The sequence below is a fragment of the Lonchura striata genome, unplaced genomic scaffold (assembly GCF_046129695.1).
Source record: "Lonchura striata isolate bLonStr1 unplaced genomic scaffold, bLonStr1.mat Scaffold_85, whole genome shotgun sequence".
NCBI classification, from domain to species: Eukaryota; Metazoa; Chordata; class Aves; order Passeriformes; family Estrildidae; genus Lonchura; species Lonchura striata.
The window spans coordinates 1,289,933-1,311,652 of NW_027461188.1; the positions used below are offsets into that span (position 1 = coordinate 1,289,933).

The 21,720-nt window shown below is 48.9% G+C and overlaps 1 protein-coding gene across 1 annotated transcript in view; it reads right to left on the bottom strand.

Annotated features, from left to right (window-relative positions):
- The window catches only part of LOC110469778 (uncharacterized), a gene marked incomplete at its 5' end in the record, with an annotated part of 706,345 nt that overhangs the window by 122,254 nt on the left and 562,371 nt on the right, over window positions 1-21,720 (bottom strand). The window contains 2 exon segments of the mRNA XM_077790762.1: window positions 5,842-6,458; window positions 15,908-15,916. Of these exon segments, the coding sequence (XP_077646888.1) occupies window positions 5,842-6,458; window positions 15,908-15,916 (626 nt within the window).

Genomic DNA, 21,720 nt, shown 5'->3' on the forward strand with positions numbered 1-21,720 from the left:
CCACCTGGGGCTGGAATCTCAGAGAGGGTCACGAGTTGTGAGGAGTTACATTTGGGAGTTAGAAAAAGCAGTTTGTAGTTTTAGTATCTCCTTTAAACAATATATTAATAGAAAAAGCAGGTTTGTAGTTTTAGTATCTCCTTTAAACAGTATATTAATGTATATTAGTATAGTTCTAATAAAGAAACCATTCATCCTTCTGAGCTGGAGTCAGGCATCATCATTTCTTCCCCTGGCTCGCCTGCATTTACAATAATCTGTAAATTCTTTTTCTCTGGAAGATTTCGGTGTCCTGCGGCTGCCGTCCCGGTGCAAGTACCTCATTCCTTTCTTCCCACACACAGAGTTTCTATTTTAACCACAAAAGCTCCGTTTTAACCACAAATCTACATTTACCCTACCATTAAAATGTTAATACAGCACTACTAATCAATGTAACATAATACAAATCCTATTCAATTTAATACTTGCAAAAGCCAACCATAAAATATGCATTTTTCACAGAGGACATCCCGAAGCTGCTGCAGGGACAGCGATGTCACTGCTGTGACGTCGTCGGGGACGGTTGTCGCTGTCGAGGCAGGACGGGAATGAGAAGACTGACTCAGAAGGCTGCCGAGAGTAAAACTCCGATTTATTCAAAATACACCGTTCTTCTATACAGAGCTCCATGAGGACCAATTCCATTGGTCCTGAAGTGAAAACAACCACACCATTGGTGCAGAGTGCTTGATGCACAGTGATAGAACTTAACTATAAACAATGTGAACAACAAGAGAGATAAAGAATTATTTACATTCTTCTCCAACTCTTTCCCAGGCTTCTGCCTGGATAGAAACTCTCCATTTCTCTCTTTGACTGAATCTGAGACCCACATTTTCCCCTTTTTGTTTAAAGAAAGAGTCAGTGTTTGTCTCTTTTCTGTGAGGCCTCTTGCAGAAGAGAGGACAAACACAACTCCGAGGTTCACTCGTTGATAATTCAAAACCTCATTGGATGTTGGCTCAGAACGGTCAAAGAGCTTCCAAACTTAAAATTTTCAAGGAATCAGTTGCCAACTCTAAGATAATAACAACTCATTGTCAGACTGCCAAAGGACTGGCAGTCCAACTTGTCAAAACCCATTTCCCAGTGTGAGCATGACATGAGAGAAAAGAAGGTACTTACAACACGTGCACATACCCAAATTAGGCAAATTTGAATTTGGCAAGATGAATAACATCTGTTTACCACAGCTGCAAAACCTTTAGGCCTCTGGGATTTGTCCCAGACAGTAAGGTGCAGCAGGTGAAGCCTTGGTTGGCATTCATCAGAATTGCTTTTGCAAGGTGTGTGCACGTGATAGAAGAATCATGCAAGGCTTTGCCTATGCAGTCATGTCCTCAATGGTCAGCTTGAGTGATTAAATTGAACTAAGGTCCAAATTGCATCCTCAAAGCTTTCAAAACAATTGAATTAAATTGACCCAATTCAGAAAGGACCAAATTCAAAACACTTGAGAGACCTCTGAAATGCCATGAAATCTCTGAAATGCCATGGCCACAGCCCTTAATTCAATCAGTTGGGCTGAGGTTGATTCGTGGCTTTCCAGTACTTTGAGCTGTCAGTGAAAACACAGCTCTTTCTGCCTTTTTTTTTTTTTTTTTTTTTCCTGAAGAGCCAGTGGTGGGCTCTAGGACCCAGCGATGCTTGGCAAGGCGGGGGACCCGGCCCCGTGGGCAGGGCCAAGTGCCCCAAATCCGGCCAGGGGGGCAGGGAGCCCAGGCTCTCTGCTGAGCCAAGATTCACCTGGCTCGGCCCCCAGCTTCTCTTTGGTATTTCCTGGGGCCCCTGAATTTGGGGTCCCTGGGACACTCCAAGACCATCAATAAATGCGTGACCTCTCCCAACCTTATACTTCAGGGCATGCTCCCAACAGACCGCAAGAAACCCAGCAATCCCTCTGAGTTTCTGCCCTTCCCCCACCCCGCCTAGCCACGGGTCTTCCCACAGCTTCTCGGCATCCCGCTTCACAGGACCCGCAGGGTGCGAGAAAGGGGTGTTTCCCCAGGAATATAAAATTCCACCCAAGCCCACCCAGTACAACGGGCTGCTCCTCTTTCCCAGTGTGTCTGCGCTGCTGCGGAATGCAATTCCTCGCTACACAGCTCCCTGATTTGCGTCCCCATCCCCTCATTCCCACCTCTGGGACCAGCAGCAGTGGTGCTGCTGGGGACCAGGCTGGTGCCCCCTTCCGCCGCCTCTCCCTTGGAGGGGCAGAGCTCGGTACAGTCTGGAGGGAGCAAAGGGAGTGACGGGGTGGGTTCAGGCTCTGCAAACAAACAGGCTGGACTCAATGTCCAGCATGGGGGTCTCGGCCGCTGGATCGCAGGGCGGAGTCGCTGCTGATAAGCCAGCTTCAGGGGGCACGGTGGCAGGAGCTGCAGCGCCCTGTGGGCACCCCTCACACACAGTGAGTGGCATGGGCAGTGTTGCCATGTCTCCTGGCGGTAGTGGCCGCAGCACTTCTGCCGATTCCGAGGTCGGCGGCAGTGGCAGCGCTCTTGGCACTTGCAGTTGCAATGCAGAAGGCAGCACGGGCACTGGAGCTGCAGCGGGCAGCGCCGTGGCTGAGGCGGTTTCTCCCGAGAGTGACGTTGGCGGTCCCAGGCTGGGCAGAGGCGAGGCTGCTGCTGCTGCTGGAGCAGTGGTGGGCAGGATGGTGAAGCCTGCTGTCAGCAGGGGCAGTGGCATGGCAGGCATGGCGTGGAAGGCAGGCACCACCCCCGGCATGGGAATCTGTCCCACAGTGGGCAGGGTGGAGAATAACATGGCTGTCCCGCCCAAGACGTGCTGTTGGACAACTGATGCCGGCACCGTAAATGAAATCAAAGCAGCCGGTTCGCACGGCACGCAGAGGGCCGGACCAGGAGTCAAAGCATGTCCTGCCGGCACAAATTGAAATCCCCGCGGGTGGCGGTGAGTGTCCCAGGGGATGGACCAAAGGCTGCAGTGGTGTCTGTGCAGGCTCCATCAGCGAAGGAGTCGGGAGGGAGGCAACCCCCACTCCGTGATGTGTGACAGGCAGCGCTGGCCCCCCGCAAATGCAGTTTGGAAAGCGGGGCGCTGTGGGTCCTGCCAGTCTGAGGCTGCCCCGTGCAGTCCATGCAACGCCGGGTGTGCTGAAGCTGATAGTTGTGGCCAAGGCACCCTGGCTGCCTCCTGAAGGGCGGGTGATATCACTGGCACCACTCTCTGGGCAGGGTGTGCCTGCGCAGCCAGCCGCTGTGCAGGCTGCGGCATGGTTCATGTCCGGAATCCCGAAATGTTCCGGTCAGAATCGCTGCCTGTGTCCAAGGCTATGTCAATGCCCACTCAGATTGGAGCCAATTCAGATGCCGTAGCATCCCCTTTGCACATTTGTGCCATGAGACAGCGTCCCAAGTTGAGCCAGACCTTATGATCAAAGGGGGACGTAGGATTCGCAGAAAATCCCCGGTCCCGAGCCCAACTCAAGAGTCTGACCATGTCTTCCTCAGAGAGCCAAGCTCCCACAAGAGGGATACAGGCTTGCCAGGCAGTCAAGACAACTCGCTCGACTGCAGATGGCTGGTTTCCCATTGTTAGAAAACCTTTCCCTAGCAGATGTCAACTTCAAGAGTCCAACAGTCTGCTCTTTCAGGGAAAACCCGTCCCATGCAGTTCCGGCCTCTAAGAGCAGGCCCACAGTCCAAACAGGACAAGCCTTCTCTGGAAGGCATGCAGTTTCAGCATCACCTTTCATTAAGAAGGCAAAGGTGTCTGAGCACAGCCTCCAGGCTCTTGGCGTGGAACCACGCCAGCAGGAGACCCCCTGCAAGATGCCAGGTTTGGGTCTGCAACCGAGGGTGCAATTCCACGTCAGGTCACCATACCCTGTCCCTTCAGGGTAATGTGCCATATCATGTTGGGGTCACCACATGTTGCTCTCGAGGAAGAATGGGAATGAGAAGACTGAGTCAGAAGGCTGCCGAGAGTAAAACTCCGATTTATTCAAAATACACCGTTCTTCTATACAGAGCTCCATTAGGACCAATTCCATTGGTCCTGAAATTAAAACAACCACACCATTGGTGCAGAGCGCTTGAAGCACAGCGATAGAACTTAACTATAAACAATGTGAACAACAAGAGAGATAAAGAATTATTTACATTCTTCTCCAACTCTTTCCCAGGCTTCTGCCTGGATAGAAACTCTCCGTTTCTCTCTTTGACTGAATCTGAGACCCACAGAGTAGCAATGGAGTGATGTAACTACAACCAATGGGGTAAGGGGAAGGGGTGGTTTGCATGGGGGAACCAATGGGAAACCGAGGAACACAGAGCTTTCTAGAACAGAGGAATAGAGCAAACAATGACTGACAGGAAGTGGGGGAGGATACAACACTTGATAGACAGAAAGGAGGGGGTGGGAATCTTATGTAGTAGTTGTTTCCCATAGCAACCCTGAACAGTTCTTCCCCTACCCGCCTCCCACACCCAAGATTGTGAAAAGTCCTTTTCTCCCAGCCCGCGTGGCCAGAGAAGGAGTTGAGATGCGGAGTTTTGCTTCTCAGGGCCGTTTATTTTCCCCTGTCTCCAACACGCTTTGTCCCCTCTGCTGAGCTGTCTGGCAGCTCGGTCTGTGGCAGCCTCCCTGCCCTCAGGGCGCTGTTTACCTTTTACACTAAAAACTACCTCTACTGTGTTTACAGTAACGTGCCAATATCTATCATTTATGTTGGACAGTGTGTCTCTACCTTCAACCAATAGAAAAGTGTCACCATCACAGCAAGACATGGAGGGCAAGAAGAAGGAGAAGAAGGTCAGGACATGCCCAAATCCCTCCATCTTATTCCCTTGAACCCCCTATTTTAAAACCCCAAAATTCTACTTTTCCACCCTGTGTTAATTCACCTACCACCCTACTCAAACCCTTGTTGCTTGTAATTCCTCTTCCCAAGTTGGAAATTTTCTCCATGGGCTAAAACCAAAGCCACCGGTGTCCTTGACACCGTGCCAAGGCCTCCGACCCCCTGCCAAGGGCTTGAGTCATCCAGGGCAGGCCAGAGGGATGTCCTGGACTCCAACACCCCCCAGTTACCGAGCACCGGGAAACCCCTGTGCATTGATCCCCCCATCACTGAGCACTGCGACAGGGGCCGGGTCCCACCTTGTGCACCAACCCCCTCAAACACCGGGCCCGGACCCACCTTTGTGCTCCCCACCAATCACGGGGGTTCTGCCCCCTCCCCTTTGATCCCCCAGAGCCGTGGAACCCCCTGGAAACAGCGCCAGGACTGGGGACACCCAGGCGCTGAGAGGTCACAAGGGGGTTGAACTGCACGGGTGGGGCTCCCTTAGGACTCAGTCGTATCCCCCACCATTGTCAGCAAGGACTCCCACTGTCACCAGGAACCCCCCAGTTTACCTGGACCCCCTCCCTTCACTGCCTCTCCCTGTGCTCTGACCCACCAAACTGCTGGGACCCCTCACGCCATGAGCCCCCCACAGTGCACCAGGACCCACCACTCACCTCCCACCCCCAATCTATGGGAACCCACCCAAATCACAGCAGCACAAGGAGAAGAAGCCAACACCTTCCCCACACCCAGCATGGATCACCAGGACCAAGGATCAGCAGGATCAGGAGGGCTCTGCACAACAGGGCTCACTGAGGATCATCCAGCTCGGATCCTCCCATGGGGAATGGAGCTGGAGCAGCACACCAAGCTCTTCCCTCACTCCAAGCTCTTCCCTAACTCCAGGCACTCAAAGAGCTTCCTTTAGTGGTGCCTCCGTTGGTGCTGGGTCAAGTTTGAGCCCGTGGAGAAGCTCTTCCCACACTCCCCACACTCGTAGGGCCTCTCCCTGGTGTGGATGCGCCGGTGCACAATGAGGTGGGAGTTATGCTTGAAGCCCTTCCCGCAATCAGGGCAGCGGTAGGGCCTCTCCTCTGTGTGAATCCGTTCATGTACAAGGAGATGGGAACTGGTCCGAAACCTCTTCCCACACTGGGAACACTCGTAGGGCCTCTCCCCAGTGTGGATGCGCTGGTGTGTTCTCAGGGCAGAGTGGCACTCAAAGCTCTTCCCACATTCCAAGCACTCATAGGGCCGTTCCCCGGTGTGGGTCACCTGGTGCTGAATCAGGTCAGAGCTTTCTCTGAAGCTCTTTCCACATTGCCCACACTCAAAGGGTCTCTCCCCAGTGTGGATCCTCTTGTGATGCCGGATCAGGGAGGAGCTCTGGCTGAATCCCTGCCCACACTCTCCACACTCATAGGGTTGTTCCCCAGTGTGGATCCTCTGGTGATGGACCAGGTGAGAGCGCTGGATGAAACACTTCCCACACTCCCCACACTTGTAGGGCCGATCCCCAGTGTGGATCCTCTGGTGCTGGATCAGGGTGGAGCTCCGGTTGAAACCCTTCCCACATTCCAAGCACTTGTGGGGCTTCTCCCTGCCATGAGGCTTCTCCACCAGCTCTGAGCTCTGGCTGAATCTCTGCCCGCCTTCCTGGCTCAGGGGGCTCTTTCCTCCCTGCAGCTCCCTGGGCTGGGTTTGCAGCTCCTCCTCCTGCAGCATCTCCGGGGCTTTTCCTCCTCCTTCATCCAGCCACGCCCAGGGAATGAAAAATCCTGGTTTGAGGGAAAAACAAGAGGAGAGCACCTTGGACTGGAGGTTCCTCCTTGCCCAAGTTCATCTCAGGAAATCATTGGGAATCTTGCGTCTGTAAGAACCTCCAAAACACCAAGATTCAGCCCAAAAATTCCATAAACTTCCAAGACACAGATCAAAAACTCCCCAAACATAACAAGTCAGAAAAAACCTCCTCCAAAACATAAAGATTCAGCTACCACATACAACCAAAGCACCAACATTTGTCCCAAGAAAGCTCAGAAACACCAAGCTTCACCCCCTGAAAATCATTAATCCCCCTCCACAGTCACCTGTGCATGTGGGGGGAGCAGCGCTCCTGGGGCTGGGGGGAGGCTGCAGACACAGGGAGGGGTGGAACCTTCTGCTGCTTCCTCTTTCTGCTTCTCCTCCTCCTCCTTTTGTGTCTCCACTCTTCCTCACACTCTTGTTCCTCCTTCTCCTGCACAATCCCACCCTCTCCTGCCATGTCCATCATTTCACCATTTTGTTCCTCAAGCCTGCTTCTCCTTCCCTTCTCCTCCTGCCCCCAGGCCCAGCACCCACTGCCGGCTCCCTCTTCCCCCCAGACCCACAGCATCCCAGCGCAGGGGCAGGGATGGAGCTGGGGCAGGTCGGGCTGGGGCAGCGCTGGGCTCTCGGCCGCTCCCGCCCGCACTCGGTCCCCACTGCAGCCGCTCCCGCCAGGACAGCGCGGGGGGGCCCGGCCTTGGCGCTGCCCCACTCCCACCTCCCCAAATTCCCCTCGCGGGGCCATGGGGCCGAGGGGGGGCGCAGGTGGGTCCAGGTGGGGAACGCGGGGAGCTGCGAGTCTGCCTGGCAACTGGTGAGTCATCAGCGCCGCGGGCTCTGATTGGCTGAGCTCTGCCCGAGCCCTGGGGCTGCAGCACAGAGGGGACACCCTGCTCCAGGGGGGATGTCCCACAAACGGGGGACCCCATGGAAGGAACCACAGGAAAGTGTCTTTACAAACAGATGCTCTGAATCTGCTCGGAGATAGGGCCAGGAACCTGTACATAAGGAAGTGACAGGAGAAGCCATCGGTTTCAGGAAATGTAAGTGATGACACAGACTGCTGCTCAGCCAAGGTCCTGCTGTATCCATGAACTTCCAGAAACATAAAAAAGCCTTAAAAGAGCCGAGAATATCGTTTGCCATACAGAAGTGGGGCGCATATGAAGGGGATATATAGAAGGTGGATTGGGAAATCTGTACCTCTCAAGTGCTTCAGCCAATGAGGAAAGCAGAGGGAGATGTGGCCAGGAGAATTAGGATGAAAAGGAGGCTGTGTCCTCCAACAATTGGAGAGATCCCATCGGGAATGTCCAATGGCCTTTCCCATTTTTTGGAATGAAATTACTTCTACAGGACACCTCTGTCTGCTCTGTAGACAGAATTCATTGATGTCAGTTTACCTGCACACCCTGGGGTTCATCCCGAATTCCTTCCACCCTCCGGGGTGGCGGGCAGGGAGTGCAGCTGAAGGTGCCTCACCCACTTTGGGTGATCGGCTCCCTTGGCTGGCGGCAGCACCGGGGATTGATTGGGGACCCGGGAGTGACCAGGAGACAGATGAGTGACACATCAGGGGGTCTGTGAAGGGTCAGCAGGGAGAGAGCACTGAAAATCTCATCAGTGAGTGCCCTGGGATCTTTGGGAAGTGAACATGGCAGGGCACCTATGGAGGGGAGAAAAGGGAAAGCCAGGGAGGAGTCCTGGCCAAAGGGATGATGATCCCAAAATGTCTCTGAAGGGTCCCTTGGGAGAATGTTGAGGTAGTTTGCAAATTCCCCCAGAGGTAATTAAGGACATGGACACCCAGGGGGGCAATAAGGGAAGGGGAGAAGGGATTTGGACAACAGGGGATGGATGGGGTTGGTGTGCTGGGAAGGGATCAGGTGAAGGGGAGTGTGCAGGAATATGGTTCAGGCAAGAAGCAGCAGGAGGAATCTATGTGGTAAGAAAATGGATGATGGCAAAGAGGAGGAACAGAAAAATACTCTGGATTGGGATGTTTTTCAACAGGGTCTTATCCTCACAATTTGCCAGCTGATCCAGATCCTTTCCATCCCCGGTTTCCAGAAGAGGAAAAGCAGGAGGTCAGGATGCCAGGGGTTTCTCTGCGGTGGCAGCGGCAGCACCGGGCGCAGAGGTGCGGCACCGGGAGCACGGGCTGGGGCCTGTGGGGAGCTGCGGGGCCGGGCCGGGGCTGTGGGGCAGCCGGGGCTCAGCGCCGGGCGCTGCCTGACCCCACCAGCCCCGGGCAGGGCCGGCAGTGGCCCCCGGCCCCCAGGAGGCTGCGGGACGCCCCGGCCGCTGCCCGGCCCCGGGGAGCTGCCGGCCCTGCCCGCCGGGGGGGCCGCCTTTGGACACTGCGGCAGGACAGGCACCGGCTCTGCCACACGGGCTGGGCAGGGACCCTGAGCACAACGGGGAACACAAAGGAACAGCTGGGAAATGCAGAGTGCACATGAAGGATCAGGATTTGCTGTTCAGGATTTGCTTTGGGTCCCTGCAGAAAGGAAAGGTTTTGCAGAAAGCTCAGCAGCTCTCAGAGGATGAGCACCCACAGGCAGTGACCGGGGCTGCAGGAGTGGCACAAGAAGGCCTGCAGCACTTGGGCACAAAGGCACAGCAGCTGAAGGCAAGAAGGGATGAGCAAAAGGCCAAGATGAAGGCAAAGGCCATGGCAGAGTTCCCACAGCCCCTGAGGGATCAACCCCAGGGCCCAAGGGGGCCCCAGCACCCAGGGGATGACGGGGTCGGCCACAAGCACCTGGCAGAGGCATTGCCCTCCTGGCCAGGGCAGAGCCCACCCAAACAGCCCCTGGGAAGGAGTCAGGGCTCCAGCTGCAGCCCACAAGGACACTGCAAGCACAGACAGCAGCACCCTCAGCAGGAGCAAGTCCACCCCTGCATGGACATGGATTGGCAGGGCTCTCTGAGCTCCCATCCCACCGGGGACCCACCACACTGGAGCCCTGGAGAACGCTCAGTCTTCGTCTGAAAATGGAGAAAATGTGTTTGTGGATGGCTCTTCAGGGGCAGCAGAAGGGAAAAGAGTTCCACGACACGCTGTTATTGAGGAAAGGGAATCAGACAAAGTGCAGGTTACCCCCATGGTCAGCTCAACCGGCACAGCTGTGTGTGCTTGTAAGAGCCTGGCACTGAAATGCCCTGAGCAGGAAGGCTTCAATATCTTCTGGTGACACCATCTCACCTAACAGGGGGGCAAAAGCAATTCTGACTGCTCAGCAACCACTGGATCACTAATTAAGGTATCTCTAAAAGAAATCATTCCAATAAAAGGGATTGTAGAAGCAACAGACTCAGACAGCAGAACTCATTTTCCAGGAAAGATCCTCCAGGGGGTTATGGCAGCTTTAGGAATACAATGGGACCTCCATAACCCCTGGCACCCCCAGAGCTCAGGCTGGGTACAAAGAATGAATGGGGAAAGAAATAAACACCTTTGGAAGCTGGTGATAGAGACCAAGATGCCATGGGTATGGCTTTTGCCATTGGCTTGGGTAAGAAGAAGAGCCAGAGCCAGGGCAGATATTCAATTATTACCCTTGTAATTGATCTCAGGAATTCCTTACTCTGGTAATTCTGCACCTAGTGCAGGGTGGAGATAAGGGATGCACATTTAAAGCAGTCTGTGGCCAGAATCCTGTCTCTGGTGCAATCTCTCCCCCAGGAAGCTGGGCTGGCACAGAGCCTGCCTTGGCACTTTGCTGTTGCCAACATCCAAGCAGGACATGGGCTCTGCCTAAGGAGTGCAAAGCAGCACCACTGGTGGCCAAGTGGCGTGGCCCATGCCAAGGGGCCCGAGGCCAGAAACAGCCGCCAGCACAGCTGAACACGGGGAGACCCCTCAGCCTGGGCTCCAGGTCTCTGCAGCCCCGGAGATTTGCACTTCCCGCCTGCAGCAGGAGGATGGGAGGCCCCCCTGAGCCTGCACTGAAGGCAGCGCAGCAGCAGCCAGGGCTCCACAGCGGGGCAAGGCCCTGGGCCTGCCCACACCTCCTCTGCTGAAATCCTCGGCCTGGCCACCCTCCTTGGGCAGCTCCAGCCACCGGGGCCAGCCCTTGCTGCCACTGCTGCAGCTTCAGTGCTCGCTGGGCCTGCACTGCCACAGCTGCTGGGGAGACACCGGGACAATTCCACTCGGGCTCTCACTCACACTCACACACTGCCCTGCCTGCCAGTGCATCCATGGAAAATAGACCAGCTCATAGACTTGAACATTGTTAACCTTTGATTTCTCTACTCAGGCTTGCTTTGCCTTGGCCTTGGGGAAACAAATGTTAAAGGTTTTGTGAAGGGATGTTACACCACTCAGTGGAGATGAGTTTAACATCTCAACACACTGAGAATGGCCCAAAAGAGACCCACAAAGGTAACGACCAGCAGCAAAACATCAACCCCAGCAGCAAACAGCAACCAACACCTACCCCAGACACTGCCCCCGGCAGGGCTGCAGACACCTGGTCTGCAAAAGGCTGAGAAGGAAATCCAGCACTTCCCACCTCATTAACAGCACAAGCAAAGAAATCCGGGTCCAACAGGAAACCAAATACTAAAAACTGCACAACTTGAAACTACAGAACATTAAACCAGTGGATTTAGAGTGGTTCAGACTATATCAAGTTTGGGAAAAATCAACTAAAACCCATGTGTATTGAACAATTTTCTCTGCACACCCGAACTATGTGGGGATGGAATGATTTCTGTTGCACATCCTGGCCAGAATCAAGGAATGCCTTGACTCTAACACTAAACATATTGGTGGAGTTTTTCTTTTTCCTGCAGTTTCAGTGCAAAGTTTAGAGCCTTGGAGTATTTTTTGTATTACTCCTATTTCTATGTTGCCAGTTAGGTTTGGGTCAGGGATGTGAGAATGAGTTTTTACTTTGAAGAGAAGTAGAAACAACTGAATTGCCTTGGAATTTTTTTGTGTATGCTTGTGCATAGCTCTTAGAGATACCAAAATTTTGGTCCTGGCTTTTTAATATTCACCTTTAGGCTGCATTTTTGTGAAAAATGCATATTTATGATTGGCTTTTCGCAAATGTTACAATGAATATTATATGTGTAATGTTAGAAAGTTATGCTGTATTAATTCCCTTACGTATTGTGTTAAGTGTAGTTTTAGGTTACAACATAATGTTAAAATAGAGACAATGTATGTGGGGGGAGTTTTCTTTTTAGGAATGAGATACTCACTTCGAAAAACACCTAAATCTTCCAAAGGAGAGGAATTTATGGCTTCTTATCAGAAGAAGCTAATTTCTTCAGGCCTTGCTCAGACTTGAAGACACCAGGGGATTAAAGGGAACAGTTAACATACAACAGAGTTTCTTGTTTAGAACAGAATGTATGCATAACCATGAAGGATGTATGACTATGCAACAAGTGTCTTGGTTTAAGGGTGATTCCTTTGTTCACAAGTCATGCTTTTCTTGACTTAAGTGTCTGAGAGCATCCGGACATCTGTAATTCTTTGCTTTTTATTGTCTTGTAATTGTCCTAAATCTAAACTTTATTACTCTAATTGTATTATTATTTTTATAACCATTTTATTACTATTAAACTTTTAAAATTTTAATAACCAAGTGATTGGCGTTTTTCACAATTTTGGTAGCAGAGGATTGTTGCTAACACCTCTCTGCCAGTGCCTTAGGAGACTCAGTGAAGAGACGCATCCTGCCCTGGTTGGGCAGCTTCGCTCTGTTCCCCTGGTGTGTGACTGACTGACAGACACAGGTTTTGATCCAGGGACAAAAGGAGACAATAAAACAAAGAAAAGGGAAAGGATTCCCTAAACCCACGGTAATTAGTCCCTAAGATTAATGTGTACATGAAGAACAAAGACCTAAGGAAAGAGGATAGGTGAGTATTTGTTGGGATGGGGTGGATAAGGGGGGAATGAATGCGTGTGAATGAGAGGTGAGCTGGTTATCCCAGACTTGCCAAATGAGAGCGGAGTTTCCCATGCTGCCTTTCCGTCTTTTTCGCGAGAAAAGCGGCCAGTAAAGAAACGAGGCATGTGAAAACAAGAGTGAGAGAAACCCCCCTGGGGAAACTGGGACTGGGTCTCCGGGAAGAAGTGGGACACCTTGGTGGGGGGGGATAGAAAATTTAAAAAAAATAAAAGGGTAAAAAAGAGAGGGTCTTCCTTGGAGGGTCATTAATTTGCTCAGTTTAGGGATTAATATCCTGAGAGCACTCAGGGTTGCTGGGTTGAGGGATTAACATCCTAAGAGCACTCAGGGTTGCCGGATCGAAGGATATCCAAGAGAATCTGGGGTTGTGGCTGGATTGAGGGATATCCAAGAACACAGGAACTGGCCGGTAACACCTAAAAGTGTAATAGGTGTGTTAAAATTCTGCAGAATCACCGGACATCTAGGATTAATAGTCATCCAGGATGAAACCTGCTGGGTTGATGGATAAGGGTTACAGTCCAAGAGCACTCAGAATAAATGTAGATATGTAGATATGCAATATAAATTGTTTGAAAGTAAAAGGTACCTTGTTGTTGAACGTGAGAGTGAGTGAAAAATAAGAGTGAGCGTGAGCAAATGAAAAGTACATATAACACTATTGTGAAGTCAAGAAGTATGAATGAACAGGCTTGACGGTGTCAATGTGTGTGAGAGTGAGAGATAAAGGTGAGTAAATGTAGATGAATGGAAGTATATGCAATGTAGATTGTTTATTTTCATCTCTACTTTATTTCCTTGAAGGAAGGTGGATGATTTTGAATGAGATTGTGTTAAATGATATTGTGAGAAAAAGGACTTTTTGTGTAGTTGAATGAGGGTGGTAATTCAGGTTGTTAGAGAAAGTGGGAAACAAAGGCATGGAATGACTAGGTAAGATTTTGGAAAATGGGACTAAAAACGTGTAAAAAAGAAGACAAAGGGAAAGCAAAGGGAGGGGAACAAGAGGGGAAAAGAGGAAAAGGAGTGGGATCCTTCACAGGTTTTGCCCCCTCCGCCCCTGTTCACGCCCGCTTCGGCCCCGCCTGCCCCGGTGCCGGCGCCTGTCCCGGCTCCCGGCTCGCCGCCCGCTCCTGCCCCGCTCCCGTCCCAGGCGCGGGTTCGCTGCTCTCAGCGGCTGCTCCTGCCCCGGTTCCCGTCCCGGCTGTGAGCCCACCGCCCACAGCGGCCGCTCTGCCGGTCCCGCCCCGCCGCAGCGCTCCCGGTCCCGCCCCGCCGCCCGCAGCCTGTGCCCGGCCCCGTCCCGCTGCTCGCGGCTGCCCGGCCGGCCCCGGCCCCGGCCCGCCCGGCTGCTCCGCCCGCCGGGCTCCCGGCGCTCCCGCCCGGCCCATCCCGGGGCTCCTCCCGCGGCTGATTCCTCTGCCCCAGCCCCGGCGACTCTGCCCGTCCCGGCTGCGCTGGGCACCGCCGCTGCTGCTTTGCCTCTGCCGGGAGCACCGGCCCAGCCGCCCTTAACCGCGGGCGGGCCGATCCCGCTCCCGGCTGGTGCCCCCGGCACTGCCCCTCCTGCGGCGGCTCCGGCAGCACACCCTGCCAGGCTCCGCCTTCGGAGGACCAGGGCTGGGCTCTGGGCCCTGCCCTCAGCCCCTTCCTGCCCGGAGCTCCGCTCCCCGGGAACCGCAGCCCCAGCTCCGAGAAACTCTTTCTGTCTGGAGGACGCCCCTTACAGGAACACAGGGAGTTCAGTTAGGAGGCAACATTCTCCGGACTCTTCCTCACAGCACGGGAGAAAGGCTATAGAAAGAGACTGGGCTAAAGGAATGGATCTATTTCCACTAAGAGAGGTCCCGATGGGAGGGCGTGGAGCCGGCTTTGTGAATGCTCCTTTGACTTCTTCTGGGGTCAGGAATTTTAAAAAGGAAATCAAAGGGATTTTGGAGGATCTCATAAGCACTGCTGAACAATTAGACCAATTTTTAGGTTCAAACATTTATATTTGGGAAGAAATGTGGTCGATAATAAAGATACTATTTTCTTAAGAAGAAAGGCAAATGATCAGAATTGCAGGCATAAAAGTCTGGACTAAAGAAAATCCACAGGGCCCCCCGAGGAGGGCAAATGCCAACCGCGCCTCCTGAGTGGGGTCAAAATGATGAGGAGGGGAGAAAACATATGAATGAGTATCAAATTTGATTGTCGGGGGAATAGGGGGGCAGCATCTCGAGGGCAAAGTGCTGAGGGGACTTTTGGGGCACAGCAGGGGAGGGGGGAGGCTCCGGCTGAGTGGTTGGACAGACTTGGGAGAAATAGGAGGCAGTGTTCCAGAGTGGATCCTGAGACTGATGTGAAAAAAGCTTTGTTAAGGATTAACTTTGTGCTTGGCCAGATAATGGAAAAAACTGAAGATTGGCATGACAGATTATTAGATGATTCATTAAAGGAAGCTCAGAAAGTCTGTGGCCAAAGCCAAACTAAAAGCAAAGATTGTGGCAGTCACCATGCAAGGAAACGATTGCAAGAAAGCAATAAAAAACCCACAGCCCTATTCCTAGATATGATAGTGGTAGAGACAGGGGAACAGGAAAGAATAAAATCCCAATGCAAAGTTTCAGAAATATTGTAAGAATGTCTCCTTTTACTGTAAGGGCAAAGGTCATTATAAGAGAGATTGTCCTAAGAGGGTAACAGATCTGAGAATTTGTAAAGAGATGGGCACCGAAGAAGAATAAGGATGTCAGAGGCCCTATTTTTTCAGGGGACAGATACCATGTAAAGCCTATGATAGCTTTAAAAGTCGTTCCCCAAGAAGAAAAATTGGAGTTTGTGGTAGACACAAGGGCAGAAATAACTTTTCTGTAAAATATTCCATAAGATTATAGTGTAAGCATAGATACTGTAAAAGTAACAGGAGCAAAAGGAGAGAGTTCCACAGTACCCGTTATTAAAAATGTGGTAATAGAGGGAGAAACTAGATTTTGGATGAGGGATGTTTTCTTGGTCCCAGGGGCAGGTAGCAATTTATTGGGACAAGATTTACAAGTGAAATTAGGAATAGGGGTTGTTCCAAAAGAATGGAAGATGACAGCTAGACTTTTAAAACTAGGCCAGGAGGATGGAAGAAGAATTAACAAGGAAGTTTGGGCTGGGGAGGGAAATAGGGGAAGATTAAATATTGACCCCATAAAGATTACAACTGAGGAAAAAAAATTGTCCCATATGTGTACGGCAGTATCCTATATCTTTAGAAGGACAGGAATGTTTAAAGCCAGTAACAGAAGGACTAATAAAGGATGGACATTAGAACCTTGTATGTCTCCCCATAATACCCCAATACTCCCAGTAAAGAAGCCTGACGGGAGCTATAGACTGGTACAAGACTCAAGGGAGGTTAACAAAGGAACTCAGACCCGCTATCCAGTGGTACCAAATCCTTATACTCTTTTCAGTAAAGTTCCTCCCCAGCATCAGTGGTTTAGTGTAGTGGACCTTAAAGATGCCTTTTGGGCTTGCCCATTAGCCCAGGAGAGCAAGTTATCTTTGCTTTTGAATGGAAGGACCCACTAACTGGAGAAAACAGCAATTAAGATGGACAAAACTACCACAGGGGCTTACAGAATCCCCAGACTTTTTTGGACAAGCTTTAGAAACAATACTACAAACTTTCCCCACCCCCCTGGAATACAAGTTATTTAATGTATAGATGATCTTTTACTTTCTGGGGAAGCTGAAGCTGAAGTTAGAGAGGCTACTATAAAGCTTTTGAATTTTCTTGGGGAAAAAGGATTAAGGGTATCAAAAGGGAAGCTGCAATTTATAGAATCAGAGGTAAAATATCTTGGACACTTGCTTAGTAAGGGTAGTTGGAAGCTCAACCCTGACTGAAACACAGGGATTCTATCCCTTCCCCCTCCCTCTTCAAAGGGGGAAATCAGAAAGATACTCAGATTATTGGGATATTATAGATTGTGGATTGAAGGATATACACAGGCAGTAAAATTTTTGAATAAAAAAAACTGACAGAGGGAGATGATATAAAATGGATCAAAAAGGATAATGAAAAACTAAGAAAAAAGAAGTTAAAACTAGCCCCAATATCAACTTTAAGCTCACCTTCACTAGCAAAACCCTTTCATTTGTATGTAAATGAAAAAAAGGGGGTAGCTCATAGGGTTTTGTTTCAAGAGTGGGGAGGAGTAAAGAGACTCGTGGCTTATTTATCAAAGATGTGGGATCCAGTAAATCAAGGCTGGCCAGTGTGTATTCAAGCTACAGCAGCTACTGCAATCCTAGTAGAGGAAAGTCATAAACTGACTTCTAGAGGTAAATTAATTGTGTGCACACCTCATGCAGTACTAAATTTCTTCCAATTTGCTTTGTGATTTTTATCTTGAAATACATAACTTACTGTACTCTAGGATTGAAAAACTAGTTTACAGCTGTGACATAGCAAAACCTGCTATTAATTTGAGTCAATGCAGGCTGTTCAATCAAGTGTTCTCAGTGTGTAAAGTTAAACTAAAGGTAACACCAGCTGCTTGGTAGGTCAATGAGAAACATTTTTCCTTCCAACCAGTCCTTTTTCAAGTACCCAAATGTATTTTGCTTTCTTAGTTTTCTTGTTTTGTTTGTTTGTTAGTTTTTCTGGAAGTGCTAGCTACTTGCAGTGTATCTAGAACAGAAATTAAAATTGTGCATACAAAACACTTGTAAAAAAACAGGGCTCATATTTTCCCAGAATGGGAGGTTGCTACATATAGAAAAGGGAAACTACAAGGCTAAATGAAGAAAAAGTTTCAGTATCTTCTAATGTAAACAATTTGTTACTTCCAGCATCACAGTGGGTGTGTGACACACACATATGAAAAAGATGGTGAGGGAGATCTCTGTTTACTACAGTTTCCTATTTCTTGAATGAGTTAGAGAGCTATGAAGCAATTGTGATTCCTTGTGTGGATTGCCCAGGCCTGCAGGGAGGGCTTGGCCATGGTTCCCTCTGTGCTGCAGGCAGCCCTGCAGCGTGGCAGCAGTGGCTTGCCTCTGGTGAGTTTGCAGGCAGGGTGCTCCAGCACTGCAGTGCTCAGGGGCAGTTTCCTATTTTGACATCAAAGCTTAAATTCAAGAGTGCCTCTTCCCATCCAGTTATTGTTTGTACTGTAAGAATCTCTTCAGAGAGTGTCTCCTGGCAGTCAAAAAGAGAGTATTGCAGAGATAAATTCCTTACTTGCTGTCTCCCCCACTGTATCCACATTTTGTCTATTCCCTCTTCAAATTATAGATTGGTAAAACTCATGCTCTGTGTCCTCAGATGCCCTTCCCAAATCAAACCTTGGCTTCTTTGCAAATTATATTGCACTAACAAGCATTGCCTTAAATTTTTTATTGCAGGCAAGATCACTTCAGAAGTAAGTTTTTGTTTACCTTGTTCCTACAACCCTTTCAAGCTTGTGAATGGAAAATTGTGACAGCAAAATAAGTCTTTAGTTTTAGCACTGTCAGCTGTGGGTAGCTGGTAGCCCTTGGTGGAGGGTGCCGTGAATTAAAGGCCTGCAGAACACACATAACAAAAGTAATTAAATTTGTAAGGAAGTTGAAAAAGGAGGGAGAGGTGATTGGCAGACTCACCTCTCCAGGATGTAGGACTTATGTTAGAAAGTGGACTGATATTGGAATGTGGATGTTGAAATGTGAAAAGAGAAAAAGAGGGCGAAAGAGAGAGAAAGGGAGAAGAGAGAAGAAGAGAGAAAAAGAGAAAGAGAGAGAAAGGGAAAGAGAGAGAAAGAGTGAAATACCCCCCAAAGTCCCCATACCGCACCTATTTGTAAGTTCTCCCCCATTCCTGCTAGACAGAGTGACAACAAGGGGAGGGGAGTGAGGAAGTACAGTCAAAGGCAAAGCTGTGAAAAAGAGGGAGAGCTGGACCACCAATAGAGATAAGATCAAAGCAGAGATAGCTGACTCTCACAATGTGCTTTATTTTCTTAAACAAGACTTCTTTTTTTTCCTTCTGATTTTTGTTGTTAAGGAAAGGAGGCTTTTGTTCTGAAGAATGGGTCTGTAAGACTAAAACAGTTGGATGTTGCCTAAAAAGCAAAAAACCAAGAGATGTGATACATCTTGTGTTAAATTTGGGCTAGTCTTTTTTTATTTAACTAATTATAGCTCACAAGAAGAAGAATTGGCCTCTGCAGCAATTAGCACAGCTGGATAAAAGAAGAAGATGCAGCTACAGAAAAAGTTTTTAGTTAAACCCAGAAAGTTTTGAAGAAAACTAATGGTGAAAGTTAATGCAGTATTGTTTTTCTTTTAACACTGTGCTATTAAGAAGTCCTTTCCAGATACCAATGAAGCAGCAATCCCAACCATGGAAAAGAGGGTGAATTCATGCCAGCAAAATAAAAGAATTTGTGAAGAAACGTGAGGAATGGACTATCACATCTAAACCGGGTGACACCAAATTGACTTTCAACCAGGACTGGGTGGTAATGGTTTGGGAAGACCCAAATGACCCAAGGCAGGTACAAAGAATAACACCTAACTGAGAAATAAGGCAAAGCTTGCATCACTGGTTCTAAGCCCTGCCTGAATAAGCCCTGAGACGCCTCCGACACCTCCTTGGCAGAGGAACACTGCCACTTCAAACAGGAGGATCGGGAGTGTTTGAGTCAAAGAGTTCTTATAGTCTGGCCTTAGCCTGTGGCTTGTACAGGCAAGAAGGGAAATTGCCATTAATACTATGCTGTATACTTTATTTGATTCATCCCCATATTGGACATGGCAGCTGGGTTATAAGTGAATGTTTAAATTATGAGAATAATTGGCATTGTAGCTCACAAAATCTATGTTCTCGTGGCAAGAAGTATTGAGTACTGAATCAATCCCCTATACAGAAAGACCTCAAAAACTGAAGTAATAAATTGCTTTTGTAGATGGGGATTATCAATGCCTGTGGACTGAGAGATACCTGAGGAATGGTGGAAAACCACATTGAAAAGGTGTCAAAAACAATTTGCCTGGAAATGAGTAAAAAAGGAGTGACAAGGGAAACAGAGGGCAAGCCTGGGTTGAGCACTGTACTCACCAGCGAGAAGATCACACGTACCTGCTGTGGGCAGCAGCCCCACAGGCAGGGGAGGTGGGGGTATAAGCCACGCCAGACCTCTGTCATTCCTGTTTCTGTCTCTCATTTGTTGTCTTTTCCCTTCTGAGATAGCAGCAAGATCGTGTCACAAATGCTACAGAAAGTATCACATGGAAAGAAACCAAAGTTCCTTTTTGGTACACACACCCATGTCAACAGCCACTGTTATAACCCATCCAAATTAAGTACCTGCAGGAAAAAGGGGGAAAATTATCACATTACAAAGAATTTAGGAAAAAGTAGTAATACTTGGGGCATGGAATGCCCAAAAGGAGAGAGATGGATTTGTTTTACATTTGATCTTAGAAATATAGTGCAAGATTCAGTAAAGAGACAGTTAGTAAAAAAAAAGGTAAAACAAGCACAGCAGTCTAGCTCTGTGTTAACCCCAAATTATATCCTCAGTCATATTAAATGACTCCAAGCAGTTATAGAGAAGATAATAAACAAAGCTGCTCAGGCATTGGAATTAATATGGAGTCTGCAAAGCCAAACATCACCTGCAGTGCATTAAAATACGTTGGCTTTACGCTATTTATTGGCTAAAGAATGGGGTGTACAGATTGTTGAAAATAGATGGCAATGAGGATGTCATCCTGGAAAAAACAAAGGATATCAGAAAAAAATTATGACCCAGGTATCAGTCCAAAAATGGGAAAAAAATGTTAAAAACTAGCAGGTGGGGTAATGTATTGAGAATGGGATAGTGGAAGAAATTAGGATTCTTCCTTTTATGTGTTACAAGTGTTTTGATATTTCTTCTTTGTTTAATCCCATGTTTTATTTGATTACCAACAGAGTCCAAAGAATGAAAGAGGACAGGAAATATTCTTTATAAATCATTTGGCTTGAGCAGTAAGAGGTGGGATTGTGAAAAATGCATATTTATGATTGGCTTTTCGCAAATGTTACAATGAATATTATATGTGTCATGTTAGAAAGTTATGCTGTATTAATTCCCTTACATATTGTGTTAAGTGTAGTTTTAGGTTACAACATTATGTTAAAATAGAGATTATGTATGTGGGGGGAGTTTTCTTTTTAGGAATGAGATGATCCCTTCGAAGAACACCTAAATCTTCCAAAGGAGAGGAATTTATGGCTTCTGATCAGGAGAAGCTAATTTCTTCAGGCCTTGCTCAGACTTGAAGACGCCAGGGGATTAAAGGGAACAGTTGACATACAACAGAGTTTCTTGTTTAGAACAGAATGTATGCATAACCATGAAGAATGTATGAATATGCAACAACTGTCTTGGTTTAAGGGTGATTCCTTTGTTCACAAGTCAAGCTTTTCTTGACTTAGGGTCCGAGAGCATCTGGACGTCCGTAATTCTTTGCTCTTTTTGTCTTGTAATTGTCCTAACTCTAATTGTATTATTATTTTTATAACCATTTTATTACTATTAAACTTTTAAAATTTTAAAAACCAAGTGATTAGAGTTTTTCAAAATTTTCAAAACTAGATGAGATTTAAAGGTGACCCTTTAACTCATGAACAATAAATAGATGATTTGAAGGAAAAAAAAAAAGCAGCAGGTTGTGGGGGGGGCACAACTGAGGCTGCTGAAGGCTGCTGTGGAAGAGAAGCTGCATTCCAGGCACCCAGGAGGAGCTTCAGAAATGCAAATTAACACTGCTGGGGCAAACTGGGGACAATGTACCTGGCTCTTCTTGCCTGGGGCAGGAATTGGCTGATTCCCTCTGCCCCTCACCCCAAGCTCTGCCTGCTTGCACAGATGGAATCTGCACAGCTGAAGGCAGAGCCCATGCTGAGGATCTCTGACTCTGCAACAGAAATGGCTGAAGCTGCAAAGGGAAACAGCAAATGGAGAATGTTGGGAAAACTTCACTAAAATAAGGGGGGGATCATCCCTCTGCCCACTCCAACATCTCCTGTCCCTGTCTGTGCTGTACAGGGTGTATCAGAGCACTGGGGGTTTTGCTAGAACAAGTTCAGGGAAATCAGTTGGAATTCAA